Here is a 26033-nt window from a genome sequence, read left to right on the forward strand (position 1 = left end):
GTGCCAGAGACCAGTCTTCCTTCTCCCACTGGTAGCAGAAAGAGCTGGGCATTTTGTCTATTTTTATTTGTCTGCTTCTATGCCATGCATTGGTATTTGTTCTTATTAAAACCATTTGGGAGTTTGATCCAGAGCTGGTGCTTCCCTCCCCAGGTGTCAGGGAGGGCAAAGCACCAAGAACCAGCAGTGGGGAAGGGACACATCTCGGGACCAGCAGGCTCTGAGACAGGCTGTGCGCCTGCAAGTGCCCGTGGACCCTGGAGTGCGGGAATAGTGAACAGTCCAGCTGGAGGATATTCCTGCTGGCAGAGACATTTCCATCCTGCAAACCACACGCAGAGCTTCCAGCCAAACTTGGTCTCTCTGCAGGGTCCCGTAATGCCCCTCTGGGCGGGGAGGTCCAGTCTCCTCACCCTGGGAGTGCCCCTGCTTGCTCCTTTCCCAGGGCCTCTGCCCAGGCCACCCTGGTCCCAGGCAAGGATGCCACCACCGAGAGGCAGTGACAGGGTTGGTCCTGGGCTGTGGCCCCACAGCAGTGAGCCTGGAGGTGACAGCAGATCCCTGAACACCCCAGCCAGCCCCAGAGGGGCTCATTGCCTGGGGACCATCTCCCCACAGCAGTTGGGAGGCAGCTCTGCTTCCCGCTGACCCTGCACATGGTGCAGAGCAGCTTGTTGAGGTGCCAGGGGCTGGGATTTCCCCTCCTGTGGCTCCACAGGATCTCCCATTTCCAGGGGCTGCTCCTGGCTCCCGTGGCCCTCACGGACCCCCGAGCACTCCTGGCACAGCCCAGAGCTGGCTCCTTCCTGGCAGGGGCTGTGAGGCACCAGGGCTCAGGGAAGCCCTGGGATGCCCCCCTGCTCCCATCCACCCCCACCCCTCTGCCTTCTTGGTGATGTGCTGCAAGGGCAGAAGAAGGAGCTGCCTCAGCTGGGGCACCAGTTTGTGTCTGTGCAGGGGAATATCTGCGTGCAGACGCAGGGGACGGGAGCAGTCAGTGACAGGAGAGGACATTTCCTTCAGCAGGGTGGGAGGCAGAAGAGGGAGAGGGCAGTGGGGTGGAGAAGGGACCACCACAATATGCGGGCTCCAGCCCAAAGTCACGATTCAGCCCCCGGCCTTGGGACAGGCCCATCCCTGAAGATGCTCACAAGGGCATATTTCCATGGAGAGAAGATTTCACGCCCATCCCTAAAGCAGGTGCCAATGGGAGCTGAGAGAGGATCCCTGGTCCTAGGCCGGGTTTTAACCAACTGCGCCCCAGCACCCACAGGTGAGAAACTTCTCACACAGGAGCTGAGTGGGGAGGAGGGTTCAGCAGCTGTGCAGCATCTGGCACCCAAACTGCCCTCCCTCCTCCAGCTGGGGGGGGGGGGTCTCCGCACCCTGCTGGCTCTTCCTGATGGGTTCCCCATGCCACACACTGATGGGCAGCGGGGCTCAGACCAAACGCACAAAAACACACTCCGCCTTCACCCTGGCTCATTTCCTTTCCTGTTCCCTACTTTTTGCCTTGCATTTTTCTCTTTCCTTCCTTTTCTCATCCCCCCACCCCACCACTTATGCATCCATCCTCCACTCATTTACCGATTTCAGCCTTGGCAGGCACAGGAAAGCATGGGGCCACGCCACTGCCGTCAGCTCTCCCTGCCCAGCTGCCCCAGCACAGCTCGCCTCTCCCCCGCAACAGGCACCATCAGGCCAGGAGACAAAATCAGATGTCTCTGCCCAGGGTCTGGGGCCTCTCTTGGGGAGGCAGAGGATAACGTCCCCAGCCCCAGTGCTGCCCAGCGCTGACTCGGCTTCACAGGAGGGTTTCAGCTCTGGGTCCCAGGAGGGGCAGCTCTCCTCTGCCCCAGCAGCCAAGCCACAGCCCGGCAGTGGGGCTGTGTGAGCCCCCTCCATCCCCCCAGCCGGGGCAGGGCAAAGCTGGGCTCCCTGCTGGGAACAGCCGCAGGTCGGTAGTGCTGCAAATAGCAGGATCCTGCCCTCGAGGAGAGGAGGGAGCCAGCGGCTGTCACCAGCACCCTCTCCCATGGCAGCGTTTCCCCATGTTGGGCTGGGAACTCCTCCAGCCCCAGGCCCTGTACTGACCCTCCATGGGCAGCAGCATGTCCCAGGGCTGGGGATGTCTTGGCTCCTCTCCAGGACAGAGCCCTGCTGCTGGGGACCTTGCAGGATGGCTGGGCCGTGTGTGCAGAGCTGGGGAGGGATCACAGGAGAGGCCTGGACCTGCAGTGTAGGCGTAAGGGAAAAGTACCAGCACTGCTCAGCGAGGGCTCTCAGACATCTCTGTCCCACTGGCCTCAGGGCTCAGCCCCAGCAGCCCTGCATGTGCCAGGGCAGGGGGACACTGGGGCGCAGAGGGGCTCTTGCTCTGGGGCAGACACCTCCATGCTGGAGCACCCGCTCTGCAGGGACCTCGTCCTGTGCCAGGCGCCCCTAACCAGCCTCTTCTGCCCTGGAGCTCTGCCCACGCCGAGCTGTGGCAAAGACCGAGATTTACACCTCGGGACCATAGCGCAGTGTGAGCAAGGGCCGGATCCTGCTCCCTCCCCTCGCTGCTCCCAGACCAGCCGCTCTCCCCTCGGGGCTGGACAGGGGCCCTGCACGAGCCCTGGGCTCTGGGACTTGCGCAGCCGCGGGGAGCGCAGGGCTCAGCTGGCGCTTGGTGCCACGTCCAGCCCTCAGCTGTGCTGCAGGAGAGCTGGGCTGTGCCGGCCCCGATCAGGGTCTGCCCTGCCCTCCTGCCCCTTTCCGGGAACACGGCCCTGCTCAGCCTGGCTCTGGCCCCACATGCACTGCTCTCTGCCAGGGACACCCATGGTGTCACCAGCACAGCCCCAGGGAGGTGGGGAAGCGCAGGGGTGACCCTGGGGGCTCCGGGGGGAGCTGGGGCTCAGACACCACCTCTGTCCCCAGGACCTGGAGCCTCCCTGCTGGCAGCCCCTGCCCTGAGACAGCCCCCTCCCTCCCCAGCCCCTGGCCCCTCTCTCCCTGTGGGAGATGCAGGACTCAAGCCTGAGCCCAGTGGGAGTGGGGGTTTCCCATGGGGACGGGGGTTGGGTTTGCAGCACCCATGTGCATTACTCACCTCCATGGGGGTCTTGCTCTGTGAACACCCTTCTCCCATGGGCTTCCCACAGTCTGGCTGGAGACAAGTGGTGCCAGCTCTGCTCAGCCCCATGGCCCCTCCACCATGGTGTTAGCACCCACTCAGCCAGTCCTGGGGCTGTGTCAGCCCCTGCCCTTCCCCACAGGGACATGCAGGGCTGGGCTCAGCCCTCACATGAAGGACAGGCTCTCCCCGAGGGCTGGAGCAGGGACCTCTCTGCTCAGCTGCAGAAACGTCACTACACTCACACACATGGACATGGGCCAGAGATGGACAAAGAGTGACAAAATGAAGATAGGCCTGTTCCATCCCTCGGATGATGTTTTTGGCATGCCCAGCAGATATTTGCCAGGTCCAAATCTCTCACCTTGGCTGCAGGAAACAGCATGTCTGCTCTGAAGCTCCATGCAGAGCCCACAGCAGGGGCAGAGGGGCACAGCACAAGTGCCTGGGTCCATAACCAGGAGGTGATGGATCAAAATGATTTGTTTGCTTCACAAACATTCATAGACAAAGTGTTTGTTAAAAAAAAAAAAATATATTGATTTGGCTCTTTTGCTAAGATAATGCTCATTTAGGGAATCCAAACCTCTTGAACAAGATTGCTTGGTTGCTGTCCAGCTGTTAATGGTATTGTCTGTCACAAGTGTCCTTGCAACAGCATCTTCACCTGGGTCAGGTGACAGTCCCTCAGGGGGGTTGTTTCAGTGAATCCTGATAATCCAGCTGGCCTGTGGTCCCATATAACCACTCCAGAGAATACACGATCCACTCCCATTGATATAGGACTATATCAGATAAATTTGAATGTCATCCTTGTATCACAGGCATAACTTCAATTCCAAAGATCTTGCCACACTGCAAAAGAAGTGACATCCTTATCTCAGCTTGCCCCCCTTTACCTGCCTGTCTCTCTCTTCCCTCTCCCAAAGCTCTCCTTTCGGCTCAGGGGAGTTTTCTGATGTTCTTGATGACCTCACAACACCTCCCTGCTGACCTACATGCTAATGGCCAATCCAGCTGATGCAAGGAATTGACTTCACAATAAACATCCAACACATCGCTCTAACTCATCTCTCCCTCTCCCCTCCCCTGAGCTCTGCTCTCCATGGGGAAGGTTTTCTGACCTGCTTCATGACCTCACAGTGCCTGCCAGCTTGCTGCCCAATCAGATTGCTGCAGTAGAAGTGACCTCACAAACCAGCTCCCAGTCATGCTACATTTCCATTTCCATTTCCCTGCCCCCTTCAGGAACTCTCCTCTCTCCTGGGGGCTTCCTCCTGCCCTTCATGACCTCACAGTGCCCACCCACCTGCCTGCCTGCTGCTGACCAGTCAGGCTGCAGTCATAGAGGTGACCTCACAATCACTATGCCAGCAGTGTCATGATCATCTGCCTCTTCCTCCCTCCAGGCTCTCACCTCTACCTCATGGACTTTGTCATGTCCCTGATGACCTCACATGCCTGCCCACCTGCTGCTGGCCAATCAGCTGCTGTGAAAGGAGACACCTCACAATCAAAGCCACCAATGTCACCTTCACCTGTCCCTCCCTCCTGCCTCCTCCCAAGCTCTCCTTGCTGATGGGCAGCCTCTGTGATGCTGTTCATGACCTCATAATGCCGCCTGCCCACTGCTGGCCAATCAGGGAAGTGTAATGGAAGTGACCTCACAACCAACACACCAGCCATTGTGCTTCTGCCTGACTCTCCCTCTCCTGCTCCCTCTCCTGCTCCCACTCCCACCTCCCCAGCTGCTGAATCAGCTCCTGTCACCTGCAGTGACCCCAGTGCCTGCTCACCTGCTGCTGGCCAGGAGCTGCTGGGACAGGAGTGACTCACCAGTGATGTCCCAGCTGGCACCTCCACCTGCCTCCCCTCCTGCTGAGCTCTCACCTCCAGTGGTCAGGTGCATCTGATGGGCCTGATGCCCTCACAGTGCCTGTCTGCCTGCCCAGGGCAATCCTGCTGCTGCAGCTGAAATAACCTCCCAGCCAGCATCCAGTCCTCTCACCTTTGTGCATGCTACTGACTCTTGTCTCACAGGGCTGCCATCTCTCCTGAGATGCACTTGATGACCTCTCAGCTCCTGCCTGTTTGCCTGCTGCTGGCCAATCAGGTTGTTGCAATAGTAGCGACATAATGATGTCATTTCACCTGGGCAGGCTTTCTGATGATCTGCCTGGGCTCTTCCCACATGGGGAGCTCCACTTCCCACATGACACCCTGTCAGAGGGCAAGCCTACAAATTTTGGAGAGGAGCAATGTACCCTGTTCCCAGCCCTCACCCTTGTTGGGGGGGAGGGATGGAGATTCAGGACAAAAGCTTCCCCTGGAGATGCTGGGGATTGAACCCAGGACCTCCTGCATGCAAAGCAGGTGCTCTTCACTGAGCTACATCCCCTAAGAGCCTGCTGAGGGGTGGGACATACTCTTGTCCCATGATGTGCCCCTGACAAGCACAGCCCTGTTGGCCCCTGGTGCCCTGAGAGCCTCAGCAGAAAGCAGCATTTGAACCCTCCTGCTGGGCCACAGGCTGGGATGAGGGAAGCTGAGATCACCTCTCAGCTGGGGCTGGTCCTGCACCAGGGCTGCATCATGGAGTGCTGCCCCTTCAACATCTCTGCAGTTGATAGGGGCAGGAGAAGACTCTTGCTGCAGGCGCTGCTCCCACACTCTGGCCCTTCCAGGGAGGGTCAATGGAGAGGAGCAAACTCCTTCCCTGAGTCACCTCTGCCACCCCGTGCAGCACTGCTGTGTGTGTGTCACCCCTGTCTTCAATGCCAGCAGCAGGAGCAAATGGGGTGAGGGAAATGCCCTCCCCAGGGTGATGTGCCCACAGCTCCAGTTGCCCCCTGGCGTGTGCATTGGAAGGGCCATGAAAGCAGGCAGAGCCGATCCTGGGCAGGGAGCTGCCCACAGCCCCTCACCTAGGTATTAGGCCTCCCTCTGCACTGCTCTGCCCACCAGCACCTGGCAGTGGGCAAATGGCAGTGTCCCCTTCCCTGGGGCTGGGGACGTGCCTGGGATCAGGGACATTCCCATTTCTGCAGCACCAGGAACTGGACACTGGAGCTGCCCCAGGAGAGCACCAGGTGGGGGTCTCTGTGGCGCAGCAGGTAGCGCATTCGGCTGTTAACCGAAAGGTTGGTGGTTCAAGCCCACCCAGGGACGTTGCCCTGTTGGTGGGGTGCCTGGGGGATTGTGCTGCCCAGCACCCTGGGTTTTGCTCACAGTCACCATGTCCCAGCTCTGGGACAGCAGATCTGCTGCTGCCTGGGACATGCATCTTGCTGTGGGACGTCCTTTCTAGACCATGGGGGATGGCCAGAGAGGCAGCACAGAGGATGTACATGTGTCCTGTTGACCCTGAGCTGAGCTGACTTGTCCCATCCCCTTGCCTGATGGGAAGGACAGAGGAGGGAAGAGTGTGTGTCAGTGCCAGGTGGTTGTGTCTGTACGTCTCATTACTGAATGGGAATGGGGAGAAGGGAGGGTGCAGTGCCACGGGGCAGGGAAAGAGCCCAGCTGAGTGCCCGCTCCAGAAACTGTGTGGGGACGTGGGAGCGATTCAGACATCTGCCTGATGTGTAGACAGCTCTGCCAGAGATCCCCCACCCTGTGGCAGGGTCAGTCCTTCATCTACCCCAAGCACAACATCAGGGTAGAGGACAGTGCTCTCCATCCAGGCTGTGCTTGATCCTTAGCCGGAATTTTTGGCTGGAGAGAGGCTGAGTCTGGAGACACAGAGGGATGTCCTGGGTTGCAGTCGCAGCTGAGCTCCTGATGGGAGAGCAGGGTTCAGCAGCAGCAAGAGCTGCCAAGATGGCCAATGCAGCATGTGGGGCTGCAGGAGCAGGGCTTCTCCCTCCGTGTGGGGACAGGAGGCTGCAAGGTGCTGCAGCTGGGCTGGGCAGGGCAGCCTGATGGGTGAGTACATTTGGGTAAGGAAAGGGTTTTTTTTTGTGCTGTGAGCTGGTACTGAGTGGATAGAGAACACAAAAGCAAGTCTGTGTGCAATGTTCAGGAGATATTAAAAAAAAAAAAAGAAAGTAAATTTGGAGAGCAAACCTGACTGCCAGTCTTTGATCTGGGGCTGCTGTGAAGTCATGGTTTTACAGGCAGCTTTTAGCCTCCCTGCTAGACCCCAGGGGAGTCACTGCCTTTCTGCCCTGCCTTGCGCCCTTTCAGCAGGAAGGAGCTGATGCAGAGGGATGTTCAGTAGGGGTCCCAGACAGATCCCTCTGTGCTCTTCCTCACACTGAAGACCCTGCTCCCTGCGCAGCTGGTTAAACAGCCCCCTCCCTGCCACTCGCATTCAGCGCTTCTCCCTCTACATCTGCTGGGCCAGGACACCAAGGACAGACCCCACTCTGCACTCTGCTTTGTCTCTTGCTATACAAATCCCATCCTTTTCCACAAATGCAATCTTTCTCCCTCGCAGGCCCACTGCCCTTCGGAGGGCAAGGGCCAGGCTGCCTACTCACCCCTCCATCTCAGTCAGACATCTCTCATAGCATCGCAAATGAGGGGAAGAAATTGCCATGGGCAGAGCAGGAACTTTTAATGCAACCCTACTGGGAGGTTTGGCAGGTCAGATCAAATGACCCCAAACACCCCTTAGGACCTCAGCGTTTACTCTCAGTATCAGTGTTCATGGCCTCACTTGAGCTTCCCCAACAGCCGGCAGCCCAACTATGGGACTTTAATAACGCTGGGACTTCGCTTGGACCACAAGCCCCCTTCCTCACGGTTCCTTGCCTCTTACGGATGCTTCTGGAAAACAGCTCCAGAGGAAGCACTGGGGTTTCTTCAGATGAGTTCTCCAAAAGTACTCTTCTCTCTTCACTTGCCTTGCTTCAAAGGGCAGTGTTCCCTTCCTTGGGGCTGGGAATGTGGCAGGGATCAGGGACATTCCCATTCCTGCAGCACCAGGGACTGGATACTGGAGCTGCCCCAGCTGCTCCAGTTTGTGCTTGATCCTGGCCTGACCTGTTGGCTGGAGAGAGTTGCTCTTCAGCAAAAGGCACAGGAAAGGGAAACCTTCCCAGGGCTTCAGATCAGAGGAAAGACAAGAATCCCCTCCCCCATTACTCTGAAGTGATATTCCACCTGGGGGGCCACAGAAAAGAAACAGCAAAGATTATCACTGGCATCTGGTATTTTCCAGTGCACAAAGGTCATTTCTCATCCTCCCTTCTGCCCCTTGTCTTCAGCCTTCCTGTCAGTGCTCTTATGCCCCTAAGCTAATACTGGCAGGTCCGCAAATTGCATTTTTGATCTGACCAATGAGCTAAATGATCACTGAGCTAAACAGAAACTGTCCATCTCCTATCCCTGAAAGGCCCAGCAGGTACATTCCCTCTAGAAACAGGGTCAAAGGGGAGGTGTTCTTCTGAGGTGTTTCCTGAGAATGCAGCAGTGACAAATGCATTGCAAAACTACAGCATGACCTGCACCTTTTAAAGCAAGGCTCAGACAAGGTCGGTCAATGGCCAAATGAACATGCAGGAAGGGGTCTTTCATACTCACTGCCCATAGAACTGCACTTTTCCACAAGCCCATACGGCACAAGGAGGACCTCAGTCAGTAGCACGTACCTCTCCTGGCTGCCTCTGGATTCTTGTAACCAGTTTCTCAGGTGGCGGCATGCCTTCAGCACTGCCCTTCCTCCTGCCTCGCTCCACCTTCCTTGAGCAGCTCCCTTGGATGCCTGGCAGCACGCTGAAAATACACATTGTGGGGAGGTGGTGTGAGCACAGGCGGAGTTTGGTCTCCGTCCTGTACTCACAAGCTGGGCAGAGACAGAGATCACCCCCAGGTGAAATGCCCAGGGCTGCATGATGTGCCCGCAGGAATGCTCAGCATGCCCAGATACAGGCTCTGTCTTGATGCGGCAAGGAGAGCAGCAGGGTCCTTTATAAAGACAGGCTCTAAGAGACACAGTTACCCCATCCTCGCAAATGTATTAAACACTGCTCGATGGCCTCAGCTACCACTTGTTTAGGTATGGAAAACTGATTGTTCCTGGACACCCAGAGTCAAAGAAGGAGAAAGTGGTCAGGGGTGTAAAGGCATTCCTGCCATCGAGGGATCAGGAGTCACTGCGACATGTGATAAAAGATATTCAGAGCTACTATGAACCTGGTGTCCAGAGGAAACATCTCACCCAAACAAGCACAAGGGTCCAGGGTCACTCTCATCCATTCCTCCAAGTGTCTCACCTGCCATGAGGCGCTTTGCCCTCAGCTTTCTTCCCCTTTCCTTTCTGCATAGTCAGAGCTGTTATTTTGGCTGGAGGATATCTCTCTCTCAAGAGGAGGTGCTTGGCAGGAAGATTTCCTGTAAGCAGGAGACAAGAAAACACCTCAGGATAGAATTGCAGAGACCTTTTGAAAAGGAAGGATATGCAGATCTGATCAAGCCTGTGATAAAACTGTGAGGCTTCCAGCTGATTCCTTTTATGCCTTGTTTCCTGGGTGGTCTTTGGCCCTTCCGGACACTGGCTTCTCTCTGTCTTTTAGATTTTACTGTGCAACATCATTTCTTGTGGTACTGTTTTTTCTGTTCTTTCATGTTCTATCCTAGTCACATTACGAAAAAGGAGGCTTGCTGGGATGTACTGGTGAATGAACAGAGTCTCTCTGGGGGCAACAATTTCACACAAGGGGAGCAGATCCTTGGATCTGTCTACTGATCTCATATGCCTGCAGTTCCTCTGGTGACACAGTCAACCCAAAGGCACTGTTTTGGGGATGTTTATGAGAAATTCGGAAAGAAAGGTAAGAACTCCTTGCTTTGAAAATGAAGGAAGTCTTGGCATAGGTTACCAGACTTTGTACTATCTACTCAAGGTGACTCTTCCCACCACTTGAAAATACACTGATTCCATGAAATAGCTCAGCCCCTCCATTACATACAGCTCCAGGCACAATTTAGGATTCACATTGCCCAAGGACAGTTCTCAAGTTTGCCTCCCTTCTGCACCAACGCCTCAAAATAAGAGCAGTTTGCAGTGCACGCCAGGGCACTGAGTCCCGTGCAGATGGGGGAAAGTTTAACTTGGAGGTATCAGCTGCAGGTGGGAGTGTTGGGCTGCCCCAAGGTCTTGTTCCCTCAGGACTCACTTGAGATTTCCCATATTGGTAAGCAGCATCACCTCTAGTGCCTCATGCTACATGAGACATCCCACTGTCACCTTGGCTCCAATGCCCTGCCAAAGAGGACAGAGGGAGAAGACACAAACCCCTGCCAGGAACCAGCTGCTTCATTACCTTTCTTGCCACTGGACTCATCTTTTCCCATCTCTTCTTCCCGGGTCGGCTTCACAGGTGCCACGGGTGGTTTTCTAGCTGTACTCTCAAACTTGTACCTGGAAACAGGAAAAAGAAACCAGTCTAAAGGGAGGGCACCACACTTCCTTTGCCCCTTGGGTGAATAATGAGGACACAGGGGCATTTGGGAGCTACTGGGAAGTCCATCTTTTTCCAAAGCAGAATATGAAGAATACGTCAGATGCTGGAGGAGTGCAGTAGCAAGCTGAGTGACATCGTGAAGACCTCGAGAACCTAGAGGGGCATGAGCTTCCTCATCAGGCCCTTTGAGAGCTTTCCTAGCCTTCCTATGAGAAAGCTCATTTTAACCCAGATCCTCTGTGCTGCTGTTCTGACCATCTCCCATCTCCCGTTCAATGTTCATGTCCAGGCACAACACAATAGTCTTCTTTCCTACAGCTTTCCAGCACCGTTTCTAATTCCCGTCTCACCCTCCAACTCATTTGCAGGCCCTCCCAAGCTCATGTCCATCCATCTGTAAAAAGGAACCTCCATCTCCCAGACAAGTAATGGAACAAAACACTGAGCATGATGGGAGCCAGGACAAAGCTCTCCAAAACCCCACTGGGCACACGCTTCACTTTGGCCTAGATAGGCCTCCCACAAAAAAACTTTTGACCCAAGGAAACACATTCAGGACACATTTGATTCATGCAGGTCTCACAGAAGACATGAAAATGTCCCAAGCCAGCAACTAGTAGGGACCTGCACTTTGATGCACATTTCAAAGAGTTACTCTCAGATGAATTTCTGAGCAGCCTTCACAAGCACTGGTAACACAATGCTACCAAACATGCCATGAGAAGCTGCTCGCTTGGCCTCCCAGGGGCTAAGAAGCAAACATACTCGCTCAGGAAAGATGATGACATGACCAGAATGGGTCTGAGAAGCAGCAGTTTTGGTGCCTGAGAGGACTGAATCCCTCATCTCTGGCATCTGCAAAGTGACAGACACGTGTGAGGTGATGCCAAGAAAATTATCTCAGTGCTCACAAGGGCAGCAAACTTTTCCACTGCTCAGAGAAGAAGCTGCCTCACTGAAATGCTGAATTTCTCCACTCCTCTCAACAGTCCCTCAGTTATGAAGCACAGAAGCTGGAAGGAAATTAATGAGAGAGGGTAAGAACACTGTCAGGCTTTTTGCAAGGCTGAGAATCCAGAGACTCAGTCAGGAGACTAGGTCTTTCCTAATGCAGAAGCTGATGGAGGCAAGCACACGAGAAGGCATTTCACTAGTTGGGATTCCTGGCGGCTGCATTTTCCCTGCCGGCTTGATGTGGGGTTAACCACACAGTCTCTCCTAACATTCAGACAACTGCCTCTGCACCATAGAGAAATGGAGAGGCAAAGCGGGTAACAACTGGGAGGGCCAAACTTCTGGGGTGTGTTCAAGGGGCAGCTGCTCTGGGACCCACTGCAACAAAGGCTGGAGAAAAGGCCCTGGCCCAGAGAATGGACTGAAAAGACATCACGGACTAGGACAGAAGGAAGAGACAGAGCTGGGAAGCAGCGCTGGCCTACAGCCTGCTTGCATCTCTGCCTTAACCCTCGAGGGGCTCACCTCAGCCTGCTTTCACATCTCACCTTTCCAGATGCACCCGAAAGACCAGCATGAAGGACAGAGCTGCACTAGAGACCTGGGGAAAGACATTGGGCTCAAACGATTCTCTCTGGGACACACCCACTGCGAGCAGATGCACACATTAGGACAGAAAGACCCCCTTCATGCTGGTGACACTCCAGGGCACTGGGAAGAGCTGGTCAGCACAACTAGACCAACACAGCAAAAGCAGCAACAGGGGGCTGGTCCAATATGGGCCTTGGTCTGCCTGGGCCTCTGCTTCCTGCCCAGAGACTGGGGTCAGCAATGATCCCTGCAAAAACAAACCTACACAGACACAGACCTAGAAACGCTACAGAGCAAGAGCATGAGAGTGATAAATATTCTGACCAGCTGCCATTTGGGAGAGATGAAACACACTCAGGCCCTCCAGATGCAAAGAGAGAGGACTGAGGTCAACAGAGATTTCACAGCGATGTCTGACATCCCCACTGATCCAGGCAAGGGGAGGAGGGATCCATTACTATTCCTCACCACACCAGAGCTCAAGGGCATCCCATGAAGGGATCAGGCCAAGCTTCCAAAGGGACACACAGAAATATTGTTACACAGCTTAAGGGGAAACTGCTGAACTCACTGCCTTACCATCCCAGGCACAGCCAAAGGACACATGGGTTCAAATGTCACCACTAAAGGGCACTAAACCATGGCTTTCTGGAAGGAGGGAAGTCTACCTGGAAAAAACACACAAGACCTGCCCTTTCCTTGGACTTTTTTCCCTCAGCACATGGAAACAGGCTCCCGGGCTGGACGAATCTATGGGTGGACCCAGCACAGCTATTCCCAGGGTGGTCTTTGTTGCCAAATCCTCTGAATGCTCAAGACAAACTGTCTAGGGAGCTGGCATTACTCTAGGCCAGGACCGTATATGTGCTTAAACAGGTCATGGCAGGCTAATAGAACTGCAGTCACTTGTGATTTAAAAAAGGACTGCAAGTAGTGCTGGAGAAATGGAAAACTTACCCCAAGAAGAACTTCTACCAGCTGCTCCGTCCCATTCAGCCTTCTCAGAAAGTCTCTGTAAAATCTCATTTTCACATCTACTCCTTGAATAACAAGCATGCCAATGTCCTTCAACACAAGGGCAACATTCTTCCCACTCTCCAGGCAGCGGGAGAAAAGACGCATGGTCTCTTCTATGCAAGCCTCCACTGTTTTCCGAGGAACAGAGATGTCCGAGGCTATGCGAGCATACTTCAGGGGCTCGGAGAGCTTATGACCCAGGAAGCAGAAAAAGAGGAACAAAGTCACTAGCGGAGCAGGCTAAAACAGAGCATTGGCAGCTTTGAGGTCTTCAAGCAAGACACTGCTACAGAGCTGTCTTCTTTAACATCTGGTCAAGCTCCTGAAGGAATCTCATGTCATCTCTCCCTAGGAGAAGTTCAAAGTACTCTGCAAACGGATGTGCCAAGTGTACAGCAATGCTTTCTTCCCTACAGAGATCGAAAGAAAGGGCCTGGCCATCTCCTATGAACATGGGGCACGATGGCAGGACAAGGAGAGGAGAAAGGGGACCAGTTCCCAAGAGGGCGGAGTGGGTGCCAGGTACTTGTGCTCACACTCCGTGCATTCCAGGTTGGGAGACATTTAGCTGTGCCACATCACATGGTGAAAGACAGAAGGAAAACACAAGCATTGCACTACACCCCTTCAGATCCTTCCAGCCACCCCCAGCACCCTCAGAACTGCACAGCAAACATCCCTGCTTTTGGTGCCACAGGCTCAGCTCTAAGAAGTGCCAGACTGATGTTGACATCACAGAGAACATGTGGAGTCCTTTGAAAGGAAAGACCCACTGCAAACACAACTCGGAGCTCCTGCTGCCCCACAGGCATCACCCATGTCCACTACAGATGCAGGGCTCACAGGGATGACCAGCAATCACAGCAAAGATGGCCTCTGATGGGTTTTCATACACACTATTGTCCCCATCTCCATTTCAAGGCTCTCTACAGCTGCCTTTGACCTACTTCAAAGTAGAAGGAGAATGGAAGAGCCAGCATGAATGCCCTTATTCAACTTTACAACCTCCAGTGTGGCATAAACATGGACCAAAGGTTTTAACTCAATTTGAGGAGAAGCAGCAGCCCCAATACATCTGGCATGCAGCCAGCTGTTAAACAAGTCAGGGAGAGAGGGAGTATAATTGTAATGCGCATTATGATGACATGATAATTAAAAACTGAAGCTGTTCTCAGGACCTGGGGAAGCAATTCTAGGTTTCTAACAGTCACTGCTGAACAGCAGTTATGCACACCTCAAAGATGTCCCAAGGCAAAGCAAAACTTTCAGCCTGTCTTCTTACCAGGAGCATGGGCCTTATCATAGGTGAGGCCGTGAACCTCTGCAATAGTCTTCGAAAGACAGAACATGGGTCTGCGAACAGCCAGGAAACCATGCTTCCCAACACCAACTCGTTCAGTTACAACACCAAAGGTCCCAAGACAAATAACTCTCACTCCCTGAAAACACAAAGCAAGAGAAGAATTATGAGGCTGGTAGGTGGACAGGCTGGTGACTTGTCAGCACATGGGGATGGTGCTCAGTGCCCTGCCCAATCCTGCTGTACAAATGGGACAGACGAAGCACTCAGAAAAGCTTTGGAGAAGCCTTGGAGAAGTTCTTCTGAAGAACTTTCCAGGTGTTTTCATCCCCCTCCTCTTCACCCTCTCAAAGCAGAGAAATCATCCCTCAGATCCAGAAGATCCAGAAGAAGGCTTTCCTGGGCAGGCCCACGATGACAGACCCACCTGGTTCAGCATCAGCTGCCGTACAATGTAGTCAGACACACCTTCCCAGACAGCAGCGGTCTCTGGAAAATAAGGGAAAGACATGTCATGCTCTGGGGGGGCCAGCTCACAGCCATTCAGCACATGCCTAGCCAAGGAGATGACAAGTGCAAGCATATTCGAACTGCATCCCCCTCCCCAAACACACCCCATCCCTGACAGGGGCTCAGCAGCTGAGGTGGGCACTGCCTTGAGGCTACAACCTTTATCTGCCCCCACGAGGGGTCTGCAGCTGAAACAGAGGCATTAGGACATGCAGATCCTACCATGGGACATCCACAATGTGTCCCTGAGCTCAAAGCCTGCAGGAAGGAATTAGAGGCAGTGCTCGGGGTCCCAGACAGAAAGTCTTGCTGAGCTGAGGAAAAGTCTAAGGATTCCTTTCCAACCCATGTGATTCTATCTGCTTCTTCAGAGCCCAGCAGGAGCTGCAGGATCCCTCAGCCTTTTTCAGACATCAGGGCCAGCACCCAGGAGTTCTGCTGGCCACAATGGCACCTGAGCCAGAGGGGACCATCAGTGGGGGATCTGGCTGCAGCCCCCAGCCCTGTCCAGCCTCCCCCCGGCCCAGGGTTTCCACAGCCGTGTTCAGAGTTAATGGTCTCTGTGACAGCTCCCGGGAAGGAGATCCTGAAGGCCTTACCATGGGTGGGGAGCATTGGCACCACCTGCCCATGCCGCGTCCCGTGGCCAGTATCCCAGAGCTCCATCTTTGTCCTCCTCGCCCTGGGTCACCCCGCAGCAGGAGGTGACAATGAAACAGCTCCTCTCCTCCTCCTCCTCCTCCACACGTCACTGCAGCCCCGCTCTGCCCCAGCCTCCCCTCGCCGGCTCCTGCTCAGGGTTGGTGGCTCCTCGCAGCAGAGCGTTGCCAAGAGCAGCCCCAGCGCCTGGGCTCCCCCGGCCTCGCCGGGACGTGTGGGGAGAGGCCAGGACCATGCAGGAGAGGGCAGCTGTCGCCGTGACACGGGATGTCCCCTGTGACCACAGCCCATATCACAGAGGGGGCACGGCCCCCCTCGCCCCCCTCGCCCCGGCCAGGGCTGGCCCTGCAGCAGGCAGGGGCTGCATGGAGCGGTCTGGTGCTGCCCCTGCCCCCACGCAGGCCGGGCCACAGGGAGAACGCTGCCAGGGGTCCCAGCCGGGCTGGGTGCTGCGGCTGCGCTCACCTGACCACGGCCCCCACGTGGGAAACCTGGCTGCAAGGGAGGGCAGCGGGCACTGAGCCGCACTCGCCCCACGGCGACACAGCGCAGGCAGCTGCTGCCGCCAGGGGAGGAAGCGCTGACAACTGAGCGCACCAAAATGCCCAGCAGTGACTTGGCAGCAACCAAAACCTTCTTCTGGGCGTTTGAACCAGCGGGTCCTTCCCTTGCCAGTGAGCTTCTCCAGAAAACTTGCAGGGAACCGATGTTCAGCACCGTTAACCTGCAGACGTGTTTTGAGACCCAGTGACTGCGGCACCTCAGGGCCTGGGGCAGACGGGGACTGAACAGGGGAAGAGGCAGCGCCAGCAGAGCTGCAGGCACCAGCTCACTAAACACACGGGGATCACAGACTGCTCTGCCTGCACTGCTCTCACACCTGCACCAGCTATTGGCCTCCTCACACCAGCCCACAAACACTTAAACCAGCAGAACTGGAGGAGCGCGGGGACCCTGAAGCCAGATGTGGGGCTGACCCTCGCAGAGGCAGGCAGCAGCTGCAGGGACTTGGCAGCAGGTTAAACGCAAGCTCTGAAGATTTCACAGAGATGCCACAAGAACCATCTCCAAGAAACAAGAGACACTCAGAGGTGTTGCACAGACCTCTGCTTTGAACACACTCAAATCTAGGGTAGAAATGTCTAAGGAGGGGAGGAAATAAAAGATGGAAAAGCAACTCATACACCCACTTAAATAACTTTCTCCTAAAGCAGGGCTCAGCAACCAGGTCTGTAAAAACTTCTCAGCCACACACTTCCCCACTCAGCAGAAGGCAAGAGGCAAAGTATTAGATCAGCTAAGGCAAAGAGGAAGTCTTGGGAAAACTTCTACTTCAGGAACAGAGAGCAAAAGCAGTTTCAAAGGGTTTTTTCTACGTCCTTTCAAAAAGAATAGGACACTGGAAGGGTACTTTGGTCTTTTTTCCAAAAAATCATTCCTTTGCCACTGTTATGCTCCCAAACCCAGCTGGTGCTGTCACTGGCCTGACAGGAGAAGGGGCACAAGAGCCGGGGACTCCCGCGGGGCCGGAGGCGGCCCAGGCCAGGCAGGGCCTTCCCCAGCAGCTGCTCGCACACACTGGGCTGCGGCGGCGCCAGCTGCCCGCGTGCGCACAGCCACTCGCTCTGCCCAGCCCGTGGCCCTTGGCCCGTGGCCCCGGCGTGGCAGCTCCCGGCGCTGCGGCTCGAGGCTCCGGGCGGCCCCGCACCGGGAGACGCTGCCCCGCGCGGCACCAGCTGCCTCTCGCCCCCTCCCTCCCTTCCCGCAGGGCCCGGGCAGCCCCGGCCCTGCCCCCGCCCCTCACCGCCCTCCTCTGCGCCAGTGCGCATGCTCCGAGGGAGGAGGCGGCACTTCCGGCCCTGTGGGGGCGGGGCCTGTGTGTCCATGGCACCGCCCCTGGTGCCGCCGGCCCCGGCCCCGCCCTTGCTGGGCCCCGCCGCGGCGCCGCTCTCGAGGCCACGGAGAAGCAGCTGCGGCAGCGGCGGGTGTTGGCGGCTGCTGCGCAGGGAGCCCGGAGCGATGCTGCGGCCCGGCGTGTGCTCGTGTGCGCGGAGCCTGCGGCGGCTGCTGCCGGCCGGGGCCGGGGCCGGGGCCAGGGCCAGGGCCGGGGCCGGGGCCGGGGCCGGGGCCGGGGCCGGGGCGGAGGGTGGGGAGCGAGGGGGAGCGGCGCCGGGCTGGCCCTGGGCTGCGGGAGTTGTGCTGCAGGGGAGCGTCGGCGGGGAAACGCTGCTGCCGGGGCGCTGCTGCCACAGGGCCCTGTTCTGCCCCGGGGCCCGGGCGAGTCTGCGCCAGGGGACTTACGCGCACATGATGGGAGCCCCGGGAGGCCGCGGCCTTTTGTTCAGAAGTGGGCAAACAAGCCAGGGGCCATCGCAGCCTTTGGCATTATCTGCCATGAGCGGGTGGCCCTGACATTTTGTCTCCATCAGGAGCCCAAGAAAGGGGCTGGAGGGGGGATCCCAGAGTGTCCCTCTGCCGGGAGAGCATAGAGAAGTGCTGGAGGCCGGCCCAGAGGAGCCACCTGACCATAGAGATGGACTGTCCCCTCCAGGTGACCATAGAGGTGTGGCATGGTATGTCACAGACTGTCCCTCTGCTAGGAAGACCATGGAGCTGGCGCAGGCGGAGTCAACCCCAGAAAGTCCCTGAGACTCGGGACACTCCTGAACTCCCCTTCTCACTGCGCTTTCCTTTCCACCCCTTCTTCATCCCACGCTACTTCCAGTGCTACCTCCAGGGGAGAAACGTGACTTGTCCCAGTTTCCTGCACATGTTACGTAGCACAGCAAATACAGCCCTTCCCTATTTCTGGGGTTTGACCACAGGTGTGGAACACTGGTGCTGGCTGACGTTCAAGATCTTTTTACAATACAAAAAGCATTCCCAGCTTTTACATTTGTGCTGCTTTTCCATGCAGACTGGGCACCTCTCTCACAAAATCCTGGACAAACCATTTAAAGACTAACAGCCAGGGCCTTGTGCTGGCCCAGATCTGCACGTCAGCTTGCAGCTAGGGCACCTTCTTCTTGTGCCCATGTTATCTGCAGTCTCACAGCAGACAGAAATGGCAATAATGCAGCTATGGAGATGCTTGTGCAATGCCTGACAGAGCTCAAAAAAGTCTCTCAACCCAAATACCTTCCTGCTATCCTTAACATGAGAGTAATGTTTGTTGCGCAAAAGGAGAAAACAGATCTTGAGATATCTGAGATAGTTATTTGGCTTAAATATCCCCCAGCCTTTTTTTACCCTTGGACATGATGAAGATGTGTTTAGTAATGTGTAACAGATCCTCACACAATGGAGTTTTGCTCAGCACGACTGTCCTGTTTATGGACCACCAACAAAACAGTGGTCATTGCCCCTGCTATTTAGATTGATTAAATAGTGCTACTTTCTGTGGATGGTTTAGAAATGGAGGGTAGAGCATATGGCACTGCCTGTCCCACCCCAGCCACTTTTACGATAAAGGTTGGCAGATGGAAAGTCTGATCAGAAAACAAAACAAAACAAAACTCCCTTTGACTCTAGGGGATCACTGACCCAAACACTTATAAAATCTCTGTATTTGTATTGCTTAAATGAATAGTGGGGAACTAGAACGATGTGTGCCAAAGCTGGTCCTTCACGCTGCAACCCCAAAGCCTAAGCCTCTGTGCCCTTTGGGAACCACAAGGTGATGGAGAAGTGGGACCTCGACATCAAGACCAAGTGGCTGCAGCACCTCCAGGGCCTGCGCTGTTAAAGAACGCTGGATCCAGTGGATTTTTGAATAAAGGGATTCCTCCTTCCTGGTCTGCTGGAAGGGAGACTGCTGCAGTTCTCTGTTCCCTGGTCCTGCCAGCAGCGCGACGGGGCACGTACTTCCAAGAGGCATACACACACTCTGTACGGTCATGGTCGACCACCAAAAAATCAACTCCAGCAGGGGCACAGTACCTTTACAGGCACCACAGAGACATGAGCAGCGCTCATAAACATGAACGATACAAATGGCCTGGTCCTGTTCTTGCTCACCAGCTAATCAGACTCAGAGCTTGCAGGAGACCTCACACGCACCCTCGCACGGGTGTCTCTGGTAGCTGGCTGCCTTGACGTCTGCAAGCCTTCCACACATGCACTCACGCAGAACAGCGAGCACGCTCACCCAGAAAAGAGCTAGGAAAAGGATTTAATACAATGATAGGCTACACCGCAGAGAGCAGGTACACAGCCTGGCCAGACAAGTGTCCCTGCCAGCAGCTTGCTTACACATGACTGGCCCCTTTTATTCCCTCTGCCTCCATTTTCCCATGCTGCTTCTTCCATGATGCAGCTTGATCCCTCCCTTTCTCCAGCTTTATCCCCTTTGAAATAAACAGCCCATCTCTAAGTACTTTTCTTTCATTGGTGCCAGTTTTACTGCCTATGTACTCAAGTTTAATATTTCTGGTCCTGTTAGCTAGGTAACCTCTGGCTCATATGGTGCTTCTGATATTTTTACCTTGGTACTGCTGGTGCTGCAAGAGTCTACTCCCCAAAGGATCCCCAATACGCCAGTTATGTGTGACACTTGTCCTTTTCTCATATAACTCTCCCTTAACCACCACTGAAATGCAGCCATCGCTCACCGTGCTGTCTGGAACTTGGCAGGGTCTCATTCTGTTCCCTGCAGTGTCCAATGATTTCTCATAGCCACTAGTTTCTCACGCCCTGTTCAGTTATCTCAACCCTGAGGCAGAGCCTAGGCGTCTGCCTGCATCCCCTAACCCTGTGTTGCCGGTGGAGCTGTGGGCCTGGATGGGAAGACCCAGGGCCACCACATCCTTCACTGTGGTGCACAAGGACCCAGCCCAGACCAAGATGACTGAGCTGCCCAAGAGTGTTCAAGTGCTCTGCTGGGCTGAGCTTTGGTCACCCAAAATGCCATAGCTTCCCTGGGGTCCCATGTGAGGAGACGGGCTGCAGAGATGAACTGGACCCAGTTTTCCTAAAAAGAGTTTACCCTTGTAGAATTCCCTTTGGAAATGGGACGCTCACACACAAAATTTAAAAGAGCTGTTAAGAGTAATTCTGCTCTTCAGAAGCCCTAACAAAATGAAATGCTGATTAGAAACAACTGCAAAGGAGTAAAGCAATGGCAATGCTTTCCCTTCCCCTGTGCTTTGTTTTTCCCTGTGGACTGCAAAATAAAAGGAGAAAAGGGGTCTCTGTGTGTTGATTATTTCTCTAAAATATGTTTCCCTTTATCAATACTACATGCTTCTGCCCATCCCTTTGCCATGTAAAGACATGGATGGAGACAGAAGTGTAAAATAAGGGGGGAATATATAATTTCATTGAGAGACAGGTAGAATGAAGTGTTACAGGAGCATACTAAGTTTATTTGAAATAATTCTTGATCATGGCAAACTCCTTTAGCAAAGAAAAAGAAGATAGAAAATGCCTAGTTATCCAAGAAGAAATATATATATTTTTTTCCTTCAGGAGGATGCATCCTGGAGTCACCAGTGGAGATAAAGCAGGGCTTTTAATAGTGGACATGCTCACATAATGTTACAAAAAGGTGGATTTTTAAGAAACCTTCCTCCAAAGTGGATAAAACTATCATCTGCATGCTATCATTGACAAATCAGTGAGGCTGTCTTCATCACACTAATGAAACTGAGAAGTGTTTTATGGATTTGAATCCAATGAATCTGAACCCATTGTAATGTCTGAGCTTAATTTTCATGTTTAGTATCTTCTGTTATTCAGGGAGAGAAGACGTTTTGCGCTTTCCTCAACAACCCTTGGACGTTGTCCCCAGAGTTTTCAGCTAAATTCCCTGAGATGACTTATGAAAACTTCCTTGTGTCACCATGCGCTGGCAGTCTATGTCCTAGTCCTGTGTGAGTTCAATATTTTATTAATATTTTTTAGATTTTGTTTATAATAACCTTCTGTAACCAAGACTCACAATTCACGTTCCTTCTTTTCAACACTACAATCCAACGAGAAAATAAATCTCCTGAGGCACCTGTATTTAATAGCTATATATATACGTGTGTGATATAATATATGATGCATAATTAGAATTGCTGTCATGAAAAGCATCATGACCGGGGGAAAAGCCAAACCTTTGCACGGCCAAGGGCTTCCTCCAGGGCCAGCTTCACAGTCTTGTTTCTGAAACTGTAGATGAAGGGGTTTAAGAAGGGGTACAGGACAGTGTTCAGCAAAGCTACAACTGTGTTGGTCTCCAAGGAAACCTCTTCTGTGGGCTGTGCATAGAGAACAATGCAGCTTCCGTATGCGATGGCTAAGGCAGTGAGATGGGAAGAACAGGTAGCAAAAGCTTTCTTCCTCCCAGATGCTGATGGCATGTGCAGAATACAGTGGAAGATGCGCACGTAGGACACCAGGATTAAACATAAGGAACCCAGCAATACAAATGATATCAGAATGGAGTCTGCTTTCCAAAGCAGGCTGGTGTCAGAGCAGGACAGTTTGAATAAGGGGGAGTTGTCACAAAAAAAGTGGTAGATCTTGTTGGGACCACAGAAGGTCAGCTTTGAGAGTAAGACCAGGCGGTAACTTGAGAGTGTGAAGCTTATGACCCAAGTAGCAACAACCACGTGGGTGCAGAGCTGCTGCTTCATGATGGCAGCATAATGCAAAGGCTGGCAGATGGCAACGTAGCGATCAAAGGACATGACAACAAGGAGAGCAAACTCTGTACAACCCAGGGCAAAATAGAAATAGCATTGGGCAAAGCAGCTGCTTAATGAGATTGTTCTCCTTCCAGAGCTCAGAATCACCAACAATGTGATGGTTGTGGAGGATGTGAACCAGATTTCCAGGAATGCCAGATTGCTGATGAAAAAGTACATGGGGGTTTGCAGGCGGTGATCCACACACACAAGGAAAATAATCGTTGTGTTCCCTGTCACTGTTGTCAGGTATATGAGTAGAAGGATCAGGGAGAGAAATGGCTGTAGTCTTTGATCAAGCCCTGAGAAACCCTCCAGGATGAACTCAGCAACCACAGTTTCATTTCCTGCTCCCATGCCCAATTTCAGTACGTCCTGCTGAGACGAGCACAAAGAAGCGAGTGTGAGAATTTCACAGTCTCGATGGGAGGGGAGATCCTTCCTTCTTTGCTCCCTTGCTTGCTTCCTATGTAACACAGACAGAAATATTCCTCTCAGCCATTCTTCACACCCAGATTTCTCTGCTTCACATTTCACTGAGAGGCCTCAGAGATTTTACTGTCTTCTTTCTACCTTTTCCAGCCACTCACAAAGGATTCTTTCTCACAAGCACAGTATTGTAAAGAGGTTGTGAACTATTTCATGCCATGCCTGGGAAATTCCCTGTTCACTTTGACCTATTGCAAACATCCATCACATCTGTGTTTCAAAAGCCAACCTAATCTCCCAGCAAAAGTGCTTACTAGTATCTGCAGATGCCAGTCCATCCATGTAGATAAGTATGTTGAAAGTTATTCCTTCTACTTTTCAGTCCTTGCCTTTTTTGACTTGGAACTTCTGTGAGGCTGTTGCTTTCAAAACAAGCCAGTACTGAGCATGTCTTCTGTAATCCCCTGCTTTCTTCCACAGCTTCTTCCTCTCTGTTTCTCCAGAAGCATTGAGGAAACATTGTTATTAAATGTCCTGACCTAAATGCCTTGCTTTCCCTTTAGGGGAAGGGGGAAATCTTCTCATCTTAAAGAACTTAAAGGCTGTCCTTTTGATTATTTGAAATAGGAAGGGTCTGGAACAACAACAACAACAAAAATACTAAGCAGGGTTATATTTTAGAAGTTGGGCACTTTGGTTTGAGCAAGTTAGCTTCCTCCCATCTTGTCAGTGCACAGAGAGAGAGAAGAGTGTCTGGAAGAGACTGGTAACACTTCTTTCACCTGTCAATTACAGTCTGGGAGGACCCAGCCTCTAGAGCTCTCTCTTTGTTGACTATATAGGGACCAAGGGAAAACGAGTACAGGCACCAGCTGCTCACAGACACGTCTAATGAAGTCAATGAAACTCACTATTTCTGTCTCCACCCTCTTAATTAATTTAGTAGCTAATTTCTTTTTCAAACCAAAGAACATGCCCAACAGAAGGAAGTCCAAAGAAAACATAAGCAATAAATACTGACGTTTTTCCCTCCACCTTTGCGTTTGGTTTTAGACATATAAAGGAAAGGAGCAGATGACTCCACAGATAGGATGCTTCAAGAGTGCAAGGGCAGGAGGAGGAGATGATGGGTTTCAAGCAGTGAAACAGAGCTTCTCCACAGACTGTGCTCTTAGTCTGCTGGATGTCACCTAAAATCATGCTTCTCCTGAATGTGCTTTCTTAGAGGAACCTGCAAAGCTGCTGAGAGCTTACAGCAAAGCAGCTTCTCTGCTCACCATGGGAGTATCCCTCTTGAACCCTTTTATCAGGCTTTGGTTGGTTCAAGGGATTTGCTGTATTCAGGTCCCACATAGTCAAAAATGGAGATACCATATGCAGCAGTGACTATGGCAGTGTGAGATATGCAGGTGAAGAAGGCTTCTTATGGCTTTCCCAGAGGGTATTCTCAGGATAGTGCATCTAGTGCAGGCATAAGACACAGGGGTCAGTGTGAAGGAGCTCAGCAACACAGCAGAGGAGAGAGCAAAGCTCATGTTTGAAGGTAGCTGGTGCCCATGCAGGTTGCTCTCATCAAAGGGATGAGGCCACAGAAGAAAGAGTCTCTTTACTGGGGACACAGGGTACCTTGGTATATAAGATGGTGGGGCTGAGCAAGGATAGAGATGCCATCACCCAATGGATAAAGATGAGTGTGAAGCACAGCCAGGGCTTCATAAAGATGATACAGTGTGATGGGTTGCAAATGGCCCCGCAGCAATCAAAAGACATCACAACAAGCAGGTTGAACTCAGCTGTGCCCAGGAAGATGGAAAGGAAGGTCTGGATCTGGCAAGCAGCTGTGGGATGGTCTTAATCTCCAAGATGAGGCCGACAAACCTTTTAGAGGCAAAGGGAACCAAATATCTAAGAAGGAGAAGCTGCTGGGGAAGAGATACGCTGGTGTGGAACTGGTTGAGCCAAATGATGGCTATCATGACCATATTGCCCATGGCAGTGAGCAGATAAATCACCCCTGGCAGTGTGAAGAAGAGGATTTGCATTTGAGGAGTGACTGAAAAGGCCTTCAGGAAGAATTTTCCCGCTATGGTACGGTTGGGAGGATCCATTTCAGAACCTGGTCAGTTGAAGGTGTGACAGGAGTAACTAATGTCATGGGTGATGAAATTCGTCTTGCTGCCTTCATCAACTTTCCCTTCCCTTTTCCTAGTCCTACTTTTCCTTCTTGAGGTGGGAGACCAGAACTGCACAAGGGATTCTCATTTTCTCTTTGTTTATATCCAATGCCATGAAATAAATGTTGATGCTTTTTGTATCGTGAAAAGATCTTGAATGTCAGCCAGTACCAGTGTTTCACACCTGTGGTCAAACCCCCAGAAGTATGTGACATATTCAGGAAACTCTCAGATTAGGACCACCAACGCAAAAACCCTAATGGGGTCTGCTTTGCTCATCGCCAGTTTTAATTGCATAGGCGAGTCTTGCACATCGTCCCCACCGAGGCCACTCATGGTTACTGAGCCTCCTTGGTGGGACGGAGTCCTGTGCAGAATGGGGAGGGGCAGTTTGCAGCATCTTAGTCTGGATGGTTTTGCTCATGGGGACCTGATCCAGTCCCATAAACTCAGGGGGAATAAATTCCAGACAACATTCCTAAATGCCACAGCTGGTTTAACCCTGCTGCGACAGTAGTCCACGCGGTGAACCCACCATCGATGACCGTGGCAGTTGGCCAGGTTAAACAACCACACCTAGCACCCACTCTGTTAGGGAGGGGAAACGTTTTGGTTTTGCTGGTGCAGGGTGCAGAGAGTGTTGTGCAGCCTGGGACCCTGGGGCAGAGCCTCCATGTGACCGAGCTCCTCTCTGGTAAAATGAACTGCATCTGCCCCATCGTCCCACAGCCTTTACAGCCACTCTGACAACCCTTCGCGGGGCTGCTGCCTGTAGCGCCACTGCGTATCCTGCAGTTCCAATGCTTTAAAATCGACAGGAGTTGTGGTCCCTTCAAACTGGCTGCATTCGGTGTGGTGAGCCGCTGCTCTGCCACCGGCCGGGCAGCTGCCTCCCCCTCATGCTCAGTGTCTGACTCCGAACTGGGGAGTTCATTGGGGTCCCAGATATTTTCATCCCAAATATTCATTCACCACTTCTAATTTTTCAGATATACTTCAGAAAGGAAACAGATGGGTCTTTTCCCAAGTATTCATAAATGCACTTCATAATATCAAATACAGCCTTTTGGATGAAAAGAAATGAAAAATGGGAAAGCTACATCTCTGATTACTATGGTATACTGAACCAGAGTCAATGTGAGTCTGTACTACTTTTAGAATGACAGTGTATGACACAAAAAAAACCCATGCATTTCTGTT

The 26033-nt window shown here is 53.1% G+C and overlaps 1 protein-coding gene and 2 non-coding genes across 3 annotated transcripts; 1 reads left to right on the plus strand and 2 right to left on the minus strand.

Moving 5' to 3' along the window:
* Positions 1-5445: 5445 nt before the first annotated feature.
* Positions 5446-5516, minus strand: TRNAA-UGC (transfer RNA alanine (anticodon UGC)). The gene has a single exon. It is a non-coding gene; the product is annotated as a tRNA-Ala (tRNA).
* A 697-nt stretch (positions 5517-6213) lies between these two features.
* TRNAN-GUU (transfer RNA asparagine (anticodon GUU)) lies at positions 6214-6286 on the plus strand. The gene has a single exon. It is a non-coding gene; the product is annotated as a tRNA-Asn (tRNA).
* A 15347-nt stretch (positions 6287-21633) lies between these two features.
* On the minus strand, positions 21634-22587 carry LOC136993821 (olfactory receptor 6F1-like). Its single transcript, XM_067308767.1, has one exon. The coding sequence runs from the start codon at positions 22585-22587 to the stop codon at positions 21634-21636; it is 954 nt and encodes a 317-aa protein (XP_067164868.1).
* Between the last annotated feature and the right edge of the window lie 3446 nt (positions 22588-26033).

This window comes from Apteryx mantelli, chromosome 20 (genome assembly GCF_036417845.1).
Source record: "Apteryx mantelli isolate bAptMan1 chromosome 20, bAptMan1.hap1, whole genome shotgun sequence".
NCBI lineage: Eukaryota > Metazoa > Chordata > Aves > Apterygiformes > Apterygidae > Apteryx > Apteryx mantelli.